This window comes from Tachypleus tridentatus, chromosome 6 (genome assembly GCF_004210375.1).
Source record: "Tachypleus tridentatus isolate NWPU-2018 chromosome 6, ASM421037v1, whole genome shotgun sequence".
Taxonomy (NCBI): Eukaryota; Metazoa; Arthropoda; class Merostomata; order Xiphosura; family Limulidae; genus Tachypleus; species Tachypleus tridentatus.
In genome coordinates this window covers 158,660,694-158,672,919 of record NC_134830.1, presented here as the reverse complement: position 1 = coordinate 158,672,919, position 12,226 = coordinate 158,660,694, and the positions used below count along the sequence as shown (strand labels likewise).

At 31.3% G+C, this 12,226-nt stretch overlaps 1 protein-coding gene across 1 annotated transcript in view; it reads left to right on the top strand.

Moving 5' to 3' along the window:
• Window positions 1–9,472, top strand: part of Vps13D (vacuolar protein sorting 13D) — a 145,462-nt gene extending 135,990 nt beyond the window's left edge. The window contains exons 75-78 of the mRNA XM_076503042.1: window positions 649–863; window positions 2,313–2,567; window positions 4,446–4,746; window positions 7,772–9,472. Of these exons, the coding sequence (XP_076359157.1) occupies window positions 649–863; window positions 2,313–2,567; window positions 4,446–4,746; window positions 7,772–7,870 (870 nt within the window). The 3' untranslated portion in view covers window positions 7,871–9,472. The remainder of the gene's footprint in view (window positions 1–648; window positions 864–2,312; window positions 2,568–4,445; window positions 4,747–7,771) is intronic.
• The last annotated feature ends 2,754 nt before the right edge of the window (window positions 9,473–12,226 follow it).

Genomic DNA, 12,226 nt, shown 5'->3' with positions numbered 1-12,226 from the left:
GTGTTGATGTGTCATCTTTTTTCGTAACAAATCGTAATAGAGGATAGACTAGTGGACAAAAATACACATTTTGGCTGGGTAGGAGTTATCTTCAACAAAGACAACTTTAATTTCTAACAGTAGAGGACATACCTCTGCTATGCAGTGTTAATCATATTCAGCCCTCAAAACGTACAAAATTCTGCCTGTTTGTCCATTGTTATCAACATATACTGACCCTTTCTGGCAGGAGAATGTGGAATAGTATTCAACACGTGTACCAAGTTTCATCAAGATCCAATCATTTTTGACTGAGTTATAATAAGAGCAAAAATAGTGTAAAAAATTATCCCCACATTAACAAATATGATTTTTTTTTTGATTTTAACCCTCTAAAAATTAGTCATTTCTGAGTTTAGCCATAGTCCAAATTTATACCAACTTTCATTCAGCTATTTTGAAGAAATCTTGCTGACAAAAACACGCATGCAAACAGGAATTAAAACATAATCTCTGTCCATCTTTGGTGGCAGAAGTCAATGTTAAAAAAAGGACCATGGCTTGCATTGAATTTTTGTTAATGGTGGCATTTATGGAAATGAAATGTTTCTTATTCTGATCCAAAATTATTTAGCTGTGAAACTCCAATTACATTTTATTTTTCTTCAGGTTACGGGCTCTCTGTCAGATGGTCTCGGAGTTGTTTCGATGGATAAACATCATCAAGAGATGAGGAAACGGATCCGTCAGGATACTGCTAGTGCTGGGAGTGATCACCTAGTAGCTGGACTTAAAGGGCTTGGGATCGGTTTACTTGGTGGAGTCACTAGTATTCTGTCACAGACGTATGAAGGTGCAGCTACTGATGGGTTTCAGGTAAACAAGTGCAATATACACTAACAAATTCATTCTTGGTTACACTTAGAAATGCAGTTATGTAAAATGACCATTTATATATTTTCTTTTTCACTTTAATATTCAGCAGAACCAATATCATTTACTCATGCAGCAAAATCAGCAATTTCTTTGGGAATTCATCTTGCATTTTCTTATTACCTTTTAACTGTTTCAACATAGGCTTGGTCAAATTGATCAAGTTTGTACCATTTTGTATTTGTTCAGTTCTACAACTCTTCACAATACATGTATTTTCACGAAATTTGGTTGTCTTTCAGAAAACATTACAATACTTTTGTATGTAAAAAAATTTATTTTTGAATTAATCATTTTTAATAATGATTTTCTTTGTGAACATGTAGTAATTTTGCTACTTTAAAATACTTTTATTCATCTGAAAATGTTTTAATTTCATTTGTGTAATTTCTAAAACTTCTCATTGGTAATTGCAAAATGTTATTTTTTGGTAAAACTTTATATTTTGTTATTTTCTCTACCCTAACTCTTTATAAGAGAATGTTCAATTTAACAAACCTTTTAAACACCAAAACAACATTTGAAATAAATCTAAATTACCCTTTCTTTCTAGAATGTTTTCAGATTGTAACATGAACCTACGTTTTTTATCCTAAGTAGTTTTAAACTCTTTACACTTAAATTGTATTGTTTTATTATCATTTGTCTAAATTAATATTTCAGCCATGAAATTTGTAAATTGGTTGGTGAATGTGGAGCTCGTGTTGACCTGTAGAATTAAAGAAATCAAAAGATGGTCACAAGTGTACTTCTTGAAAAATTATTCTTTATTTTACCTAATCTAACCTTGTGTAACTTAAAAAAGTTTCTAATTTTAATATAACAGTAAATGAAGAATACATGTAAGAAGAACTAAGATATAAAATACTGAGCTGGGTCTTCTTTGGTAGACTAAAATCTTGACTTTCCATTAGTTATAGATAATGTAGTATTATACATCAGTTAGAACTATGGGAAGTTTCTGGCAGAAAGGATGTGACAGGTGGGCATTACAAGTGGGGTCTGATTTTATATTTTACGGCTCTGTGATCAAATAACTTGAAGGATATACAATTTGTACTTTGCCTGAACAATGACATTATAATTAGTAATTTACATTAAACTTCATACTTCTTGGAGGAGTGGTAAGTAAATTAGAGAAAATCAATGAAAATGAAAACACCATAAATATTGTAGTTAACCCTCTTTGATAACTGCAGGGGTTTCTCATGTATTTTATGTAGAAAATGAGTAATTGCACTCAACGTTTTGGGCTGTTCTTTACCCTAGTGCTACAGCAGGTAAACATATAAGATTACTCAGTGCAAGTTGTACACCTCACCAACGTGAGTGGAATAGAAACAAATTGGTAATTTGACCATTAATTAAAATTTATTTACAACTGAAGGTTTTTTTTTTAGGGATTTTTTTGCAGGCCTAGGAAAAGGTCTTGTGGGAACAGTCACTAAGCCAACTGTTGGAGTTTTAGATTTTGCTTCTGGTGCTGCAAGTGCTTTGAGGGACACTAGTCGTAGAAGTTCCCATATTCTTCCAACTAGGTGTCGTCCTTCGCGATTATGTGTTGGACCAGGAGGGTTACTACCTGTGTATTCGGAACATCAGGCCCAAGGTCAGGAGTTTCTCTTTCAGTTAAATGATCGGAACTTCAATGAATTGTAAGTAGGAAGAAACTAGTAAAAATTAATTTAATAATTTATTAATTTAGTTAAAATCTAATTAGAAATCAGATTATTAAATCAAATGCCACAGTAATAAAAATTTTATTTTCTCACTGAACTTGTATGTTGGCAATTACATTTCATCTGTGGTTATGGTTATCTATGAATAATTTCTTATGGTGCTGTCAGTACCACATGTTACATCATTAACATAAAGAGCTAAATATCAAACAGTCGTGTGTTTAAATTACCTTTTAGGCTAACAAAGAAAACAAAACCTGTTATTAATACCATGAGGAAATGCTGTGTGAAGGTTACTGATTGGCTCAATTGATTATTTAATTTGCATAAACGTTTCTAAAGAAACAAATTAAAGTTTGTGAAAGAAATATTAATTTGAAATTAAAAGCCACCATCATTTGTCATGAAAATGTGTGCATATCTTAATATCTAAATGTGTGTGTATGTACATTTAATTTCAAATGATGTAAACAACAGAGGGAAAAAATGTATATTTGTTGACATTTTATACAACATATTAAAAGCTTATCAAAATGTTTTTAAAATGTCTAACATTAGGTCATAGAATATTATTTAATCTTATTTATTGACAGTATTAGTTATGGTATGTTAGGCCTAAGACAAATGGATTTATAAATTTTGGTGTCTGTGATTAGGATTATTTTGTAAAGAAATACTGGTACAGTAAAGTTAATAGTTTAACCAGAACTGTATTTTAGATATTCTAGGATATATATTAATTTAGAACAGAAGTAACTTGTAGTAACTACAGTTTATGTTTGTTCAAATGCTAACATCAGCAAAACAACATAAGTTTAGAATAGCATATATTCACTTCAAAGACCAAAAGTAAAAAATTATGGGTAGCTTTTTGCTACCAAAATTAATTTTTCAGTTTTCTTTATCCTGTAAATAAGGTTGATTCTTTTAATTGTGCAATCCAACTAGTTAATTCAAACTAAGTTTCTGTTGAAGGTAGTTTTACACTTAAATAAACAACTAGTTTTAAAGCTTCCAACAAAGTGTTTGATTTACTTCTAATTAAATCCATATTTTTGTTTTGTTGATATTATTTTGTACCTACAACGAGTAGTGAGGTATATAATTAATAATTTAGTATTAAAGACAAGGTAAATTCATTTTGTTTGTAATATTTTGAAGCTACAGTGAATAGTAAGATACATTTGTGTAATTTTAGTATAACAATTTTATGAAATAGCTATTTCCTGCTCAGCAACTTCTGTGGGAAACAAATATGAATTGTTAAACTTAAGAATAATAAACCTACAAGAGAAGTTTATCAGTCAAACTTTAAAACATGGAATTGGTGACAAAAATTCTTTTTTTCATTCTTAAACATTGTCTAATAAGGAAAGAAATCAGTTTGAGTTTCAATGACATAAAGTAACTTTTCAAAAAATAATTTATAATACTAACACAGAAGCTCATTGAATATGATGGTTTTGTTGTGCCTTTAGAACATGAAATAGTAAACAAAATAAAGTTTGTGATTTCTATCACGGTGTCATATAAGTCGTACAAGAAAAATGTATATTTAACTTTACAGAAGGTAGATTCAGATGTAATGTGTCGATATAAAAACTAATAATTTATGTGTTTATTTTTTGCAACAGAAAGGATTAATTTTGTATTAGTTTACTTATGCTTTAAATGTTTTATTGCTAAATTATGCAAATTTGACTGATTAAGTAACATGTTAATGCAAGTTTATTGTTAAACGTGAGTCCCTGTATAACAAATATTAAAAATACTTTCATATTCCATAGCTTTTATATGACTGTTGAATTATCTTCAAATAAGTTAATGTATTATGTTTTATTCTTCACTCTTTAGTTTTGTAGCATATGAGCAACTACTTGCAGGAAGTGAGGACTTGCGAGCTCTCATCTCCAGTGAACAGGTTTACATTCTCAGTCGAAAAACTCCATCAGTCAACAAAATCATCCTCACTGTCCCACTGGGAGAGCTGTACTACTGTTGTACTGTCAAATCCACCACTGGGGTTCTGGGTCAAACCAAGATTTACTTACAGTTTAATATGAACACTGATGAAATTTTACCTCTTTTGAATACCATTAGTAAAGCTTCTAAAGGACCTCAAGTTCGGTGTGACTCGCAGGAGATAGCAGATAGGGTAAGTAAAGTGGTTTGTAGACAGTGTCAGAACATAGTATAACACCAGTAAAGCTTCTTAAGGACCTTTAGTTTAGTGTGACTCTCAGGAGATAACAGATATGGTAAGTGGTTTGTAGACAGTGTCAAGACATAGTGTAACACCAGTAAAGCTTCTTAAGGTCCCCAAGTTTGGTATGACTTGCATAAGATATCAGATAGGGTAAGTAGGGTGGTTCATAGACTGTGTCAGCACATAATGTAACACCAGTAAAACTTATAAAAGGACCTCAGCAAAATACAGTTTGATTGCTCTTTTTGTGACACAGCAAGAGGTGGAATAAACAAACATTTTAATCTATGCAAGAAAATAACATGACAATTTTCCTTAAGTTTGTTTTTTAAAAGCAAGACTAATTCTTTACTTTCAGTGCAATGGATCAGTCTTTCTGGATGAAAGGCAAGAATAACTGGATATTTTCTTTTCAGACACAAGATGGTGTTGTTACCTGAATAACTTTATTCTTTTTCAGTACTGTTATAAAAATCCAGTTTGTTGTATGTAAAGTTATGAGAAGTGACTGGCCTAATTCCACAAGCATCTCTTCCTGATTTCTTCTTGTCATCACTATGAAAATGATTTGAGATTTTTTTATTCCATCAGTTCTACACTGTTCCAATTTGACACTACTTTGCCTGTTTTGGTATTCAAATCTGACTTTTCTTTAGTTCTTAGATCTTATATTTGGTAGTCTGTTTATTTTTTTTCTGTGACATACACTTTATTGGTGAAATACTATAATTCCTTCTGTAAGTTGGTTATGATTAATTGGAACACTCGTAGCACTTCCTAACTGTACAAAAGAAGTCAAGGCTGTGAATATTTCTTCAATCATTTGACAAAAGTCAGGTAGAAAGATGAATCTGTAGGTTTTGTTTAATTAGTGTTGATTTTACTCTTTTGTTTGTTTCTTTTCTAGTCAGTATGACAAGTTGTAAATTATGGCTGAGAAATAAAAATTATTAATTTTTATTCTTTAGATTTATATACTGAATATCAGCAGGATTACAGGCAAACTTTGAGTTCCTGAGAGAAATGTTTCAGTATAGTAGTGTATAAATAAAATAAAACAAAGTGCAAAGCCTGCCTCAGATCATGCTGAACAACACTATTTAGTTCACTGTTACAAACATTTCTTATTTTGTGTATTTGTGTGTGTGTGTGTATTTTTAATGGGAAAACCCATCCTAAAGAAAGAAGATAGTTTTTAAATTGTAAACTGTTTTACAGAGTGTAACTAACACTCCTGAAAGAAAACTAAATTGATTACAAACATAATTACTGTAACATTGATTTTATGTGACTTTGTGGAAACTCAAGAAAGAAAGGTATGATATGTTGATGAATGACTCATAACTCCAGAGTAAAACTGAATGAATGACTCGTAACTCCAGAGTAAAACTGATGTTTCAACTTAAGCCATTCTTAAAGATACAATTTTGTCTGTTTAGTGAGAAGAACTAATGAAGAACATTGTAAAAATATAATTTTTGAATATAGTATTGTATGTTATCCTTGTGATCAGAGCTGTTGTTGATGTGTAATTATGCTAGTATGTAGTTAAATAAAACTCAAAATTAAACCTTAACAGGACAATAAATGAACTGACAGATCACAAATACTATGTCAATAAGTTAACCCAAGGATAAGTTCAAATCAACTGTTTAATTTGTCAACAAAATCTAATAATAAATTAATTGAACAAAATGCTTTAAAGTGAACAACTGATTTGTGGTGTAATTGATCCAGAGAGTAAAACTTCTTGGTCCTTCATGTCAATGAAACTGTGATGAGGATGGGTTAGAATGTGTGGTATGCTTTTTGTTACTTAATGTCCTCAGTGTCTTCATTATCTGTGTGTACTGACTTCTGTGAAGTGTACAGTTTTGTCAGTGTGTTTTGTGGAGGGTACATTTTCAATAGCACAGTTGCCAAGAAAACCAGTTGTTTTCGTTAGTTATCAGAGATCTGTTTAAGTTTGTACTGGTGTATGTGCGAGTTAAAAATTTAATCTTGATATATTTAATGTTCTACTCAGTTTTCATGGATCCTTGGGTTGCTTGTGGATTGTTTTTTTGTGTTTTTTTGGCAAAACGTTAAGTAACTTGAGACACAAACTTAGATTGATATTTGTTGTGTGATAATAGTTAAGTTCTTGTCTGCCTTTGTTCTTACTACTGGCATCATTGCAGGTGTTGTTGTCAATTCTGTACAGGTAGCCAGTAACTGTATCTCACCTCATACCAAGTAGATAATGGGAATAAAAAATTCAGGGTAATTGGTTTCGTTTATTTGGTTTGGTTTAAAATATGTGTTTAGATATTTTCAACCTTACAGTAATAAATATGCTTAGAAAATTGATGTATGATTTAATACTGTTTGTTGCATGTTCAAGCATAAATTGTACAGACAATGGATGGAGATTGGGATGGTGCAGGCTTAATTAAATCCTTGAGATCATGTTTTTTGATGCCTAAGAAATCATCTATGTAATAGAGCCAAAAGATTATAAATTTTGTGTAATGATTTCTACTCAGCAAGAGGTGGGTGCTGCTTTAAAACATCAACATTACAGAAGTAAAAATAACAGTTTGATTATTCTTGGTTATACCTTTAATTTGTAAATAAAAAAATATATTAAAATGATAAAAAAAACTTTCAAATAAATCTGATAGAACTTTTAATTATAGGAAGAGGCTAAGTTTTCTTTGTCAGTTTATTTTGAATATTTCTAATAATTGTTTGTTTGTTTTCACAGGAAAGGATTCTGTTTATTAAAAATAATTTCAGTGTATTTCTGAGTTATACTGTTTGGAAGTTTTGTCACTATATATCATGGACCTTTTGTTAGTTAAAACCATGGCAAGATGCTGTTTTTTTGTTGTCAGCGAGCTTCATGACAAGTAAATGACCCACAACTGGATACAATCATGTTCACTTGTACTTATAAAAAGAAAGAATTACAAATATTGTTTGTTTCTTCCAGGTTTCACAGCAAGTTAATTATGCTAAAAGCCTTTTTGAAGATAGAAGGAATACAGTTGTCATAGGAGATGAAAAGCCGGAGGAGCTGGACCAAGTCTAGTCTGAAACCGTTCTTGGTTTCCTTGTAATTTATTTGTTTAAAATGTAAATGTTAAGGTGCTCATTGAACCAGTAAGAGGTTCTCATTGATATATCGATAGTTTATTATTGAAAGTAATGGATTTATAAATAATGCTAATACTAATGGACCACTGGTTACTAAACTTCAAATTTTATTATAAAAGAAAAGTTGCTATAACTAGTAGGTTTATCAGAACAAGTGTTTTTGATACAGTATTTATCTGTGGTTTAAAAAGAGGTAGAAATCCTTTAAACACATGCATTTGTCTTCTCGAGGTAGTAGACAAATACGTATACTGTTATTTAAATTATATTTCATAACATTGTAAGAAGCCTAACACAACTGGTCATGTTGAGAGAATCTAAACAGTTTCATACCACATCTAAGCCTAATAGTTGCTTCATCAGTGACTTTGTATGCTGTGAAAATAAAGTTGTCCAAAGTGATACACCACAGGAAGCGAAGCTGCTCTCTTCAGTAAGCTCATCTCCAGACAGTCAGCAAATGATAAACTGAGATTTGTGATGACTTCAATGAATATTCTATTTCATGCCAAAACAACATTCAATAATACCTAACACTGTTAAGTTAATTACTGTGTAACCCACACTTTGGGCAGTGGCTTCAAAACTGATTTATATATTTGTTGTTCCTGTAGCCATACTAGTAATTTGATGTATATTATTTTGAGCTTAGAACTTACTATTATCACATCATATCAAACTTGAGATTTGACTTGAAGACTTTAAAACAAAAGTTGTGAAACAGTGAATATATAGTTGTAGAATATATTAGTTTTAAAAAATTATTCTTAGTTTTAAGAAAAGATGTAAAACATATTCAGAAATGATATGAAACTTGAGTGTTTTCTTCTGACACAGAAAGCTGTTAAACATCTTTAAAAGTATTTATTTTTGAAATCTCTCATAGTCAGTTGTGTATTAATTGGTGACAAATAAATAATAACTACAATATATTAATATATGTCCCTTTCACACAAAGAAATTGTATGTCAATATAAATCTTAGTATCTGGTTTCCCAGCAGTTTTCTGTCTCCTTGCTTCACCTTGGCACGCTTTAGTTTTTGCACAATGTATGCTCCAGTTATTATGGTTCTGCCTTCAGTTTTTAAAAAAATTTCAATGATATAAGATCAACTTTTTAATTTGGAAAATTTTGACTTATTGGCATTAAGAACAATGATTTGACATGCAGTATGAGGTTATTTTCACATTAATGTTTGACTGTGAAAACATTTTAGTCCATAGTGGTGAGTCATTTTTAGGTTACTGTTTAGCTGTAATATCAGTGAAAAAAAAATTCCTATTTGAAAAGCTGCTTTGGATGTCATTAAAGTACAATACGTGGATGATGCTTTGGTAGTAAAATCATAGTTGCACAATTAGTTTAAACTAAACTTTCTCTATCCAGTCTTGTGTTTGATGTGCAATAACTAAAAAGAACTTTAATGTACATGAACTGACAAATATTTATGGATCCTATCAGTACATTCATCTTTGTTTAAATATAGTTTTGTTCAGCATGTTTCCTTATGAATAAAATAATATATATATATTTAATATATATATGTTTCATAAGATAATTATTGTTTATAAACAAAAGTATTAATAATGATAAAGTATGATATTGCACAAATAAAATAATTTTTAGTACTTTTTTGCCCTGTGTCATGCTATCAATTTTTAGATCAGTATTGAAATAAGAACTACTTGAAAATGTTTTGAAAGGAATAAATTATTTACCGTTTAACATATACACCAATTAAAATGTGTACCTGCCCTTTGCACACTGCCCTACATATGATACTAATATATACCTGTGTATAATAACTTCTTATTTCCATTTGGTACTCGGTACCAAATGTAGGGCCTAGGCACCCTCTGTTCATAAGCCTTATAGCTGTGTAAGTTAAACCAAAGATTAACTTTTAAGGAAAATTTTCATGAGCCCATAGTTTTCCTAGGCTCTATGCACTGTGCCAATTGTAACTAATAAATAATCCGACCCTGTTTATACTTGTATATAAAGTTGTGGTCGTCAGAATCTCGTTTTAATAATAATTAGAAGACTGCAAAAATCTTTTGTTATTTAAGAAATGCTTAACGAACTAAAAGAACTTCAGCCAATATAATATTAATAGCTAGCATAAACGGCAAAAAACATATTTAAATCAGTTTTAAGACGTGTATGATGTAGTAACTACACGAATAAAAATATGATAATTGATGACAATTTAGGTACGAAAACAATGAAGAAAATAAGAGGTGAAATCGTTTACAAAAATCCACAGTTCTGTCGTATTTTGAGTATCATTTTTAAGACGTACAGGACATTGCAGTATTTTTGTTCCTACGAATATAGGGTGATGTGATAAAACTAACATTTAATTAGTTCTGAGGAAGTTAACATATATTCGAAACTGTTGCGAACCTTACAATTAGTTGTCGCTGTTATAAAGTTTACACTTACCAAGCCCCAGCCGAAGTAAACAGTTAGGTTAACCAAATTGTAGAGATCGAACATGTACGCTTGTGTGTACAAGATGGGAAGTTCAGTCGAAAGAAATACTTAGTAATAAAATTACAAGCCAGAAATAATTTAATAGGATAACGTGGATACTATTTTAAAATGTGAAGTACAACTACAACACTGGTTTTAAAATTAATCTACAAATGGAATTTCACTTAATATATATCATTCACTAATGTCACGGAATAACCAAAGACCAAAATTATATATATACGCATGATATTGTGTAAACAAAATATATCCCGACTGTTTGTTTTGAATTTCGTACAAAGCTACTCGATGACTATCTGTGCTAGCCGTCCCTAATTTAGCAGTGTAAGACAAGAGGGAAGGCAGCTAGTCATCACCACCCACCGCCAACTCTTGGGCTATTCTTTTACAAACAAATAGTGGGATTGACAGTCACTTTATAACGTTCCCACGGCTGAAAGGACGAGGATGCGACCTTCAGATTACGAGTCGCACGCCTTAACACGCTTTGCCATGCCGGGCAATATCCTGACTGTAAAATAGTTCAGTGTTATTTATTTTATTTGTTGTAATGCACAAAACTATAATAGTGGGTTATATGTTGTCTGCCTGTCACGGTTATCGAAACCTGAGCCCTCAGAATTACTACCGAAGTTTCCTATAATTTCGGAATAAGATTGTTATTGAAATGATAAAAGAACTAAATACTAAAAAGGATTGTTATAACGCTTCAATTAAATGGGGCTATATGTGTTCGCGAAGGGGTCTTAAAACATTTTTAAAAGTAACCCAAGATAAATTCTAACCAGCAGTTAAAAACTATGGATATACGTACATTAAGATATAAATAAAAACATCAGTCGACATAACATTATCTTAGATGATTAAAATTAATATTGTTTTAAATACAAGATAAACGCTATATAAAGGGGTTAGGCGTAGTTTAGTGGTTTGTGTGCTACATAACGAATCGGAAGTTTCGTAATTTTAGAGTAATGTATGCGGTGGTTGAGGACTTGCAGAGCTGGTGGTGGGTGATGTTGATTTGTTGCTTTCCTTCTAATTTATCATTTTAAAATTATGAATGATTACCATGTTTAATGGCCAAGTGGTTGAGGCACTCGACTCGTAATCCGAGGGTCGCGGATTCGAATCCCTGTCACGCCAAACATGCTCGTTCTTTCAGCCGTGGGGGCGTTATTATGTGACGGTCAATCCCACTATCCGTCGGTGAAAGAATAGCCCAAGAGTTTGCAGTAGGTGGTGATGACTAGTTGTCTTCCCTCTGGTCTTATAGTGCTAAATTAGTGACGGCTAGTGCAGATAGCCCCAATGTAACTTTGCGCGAAATTCAACAAAGCATATCTCTGAAAAATGTAACAAATTGTATGCTTCCAACATTGCACGATAAAACATGTTATATTAAAATAATTTTGAATATCGAAATCAACAAGTCGTGTTGCAACAACTGTAAAGATTAAAACGGCATTCTATATTTTGACAGTGCTATATATATATATATTTCCTTAGGCGTTTCGAAGTTAGTGTTGCTACTGAAAATTAATCAATTCTCCGAAGAATGTATAACATTTTTTTCCTGCAAAAAAAAAGTTCATTGTCTTATCTCATAAACAACTGTTCTGATCAAGGATTTAGAATTTCTAAGATTTATATATACATATCACTGATCTCGAGGAAACCCACTTGTAGAGAAAAATATATATGTAAAAACGGCTCGTTTGGGTTGAGAAAATATTTTACGTAACCTGATGATGACCGAAGAAGATCTAAACGTTGTTCGGTCCTCTACGTGA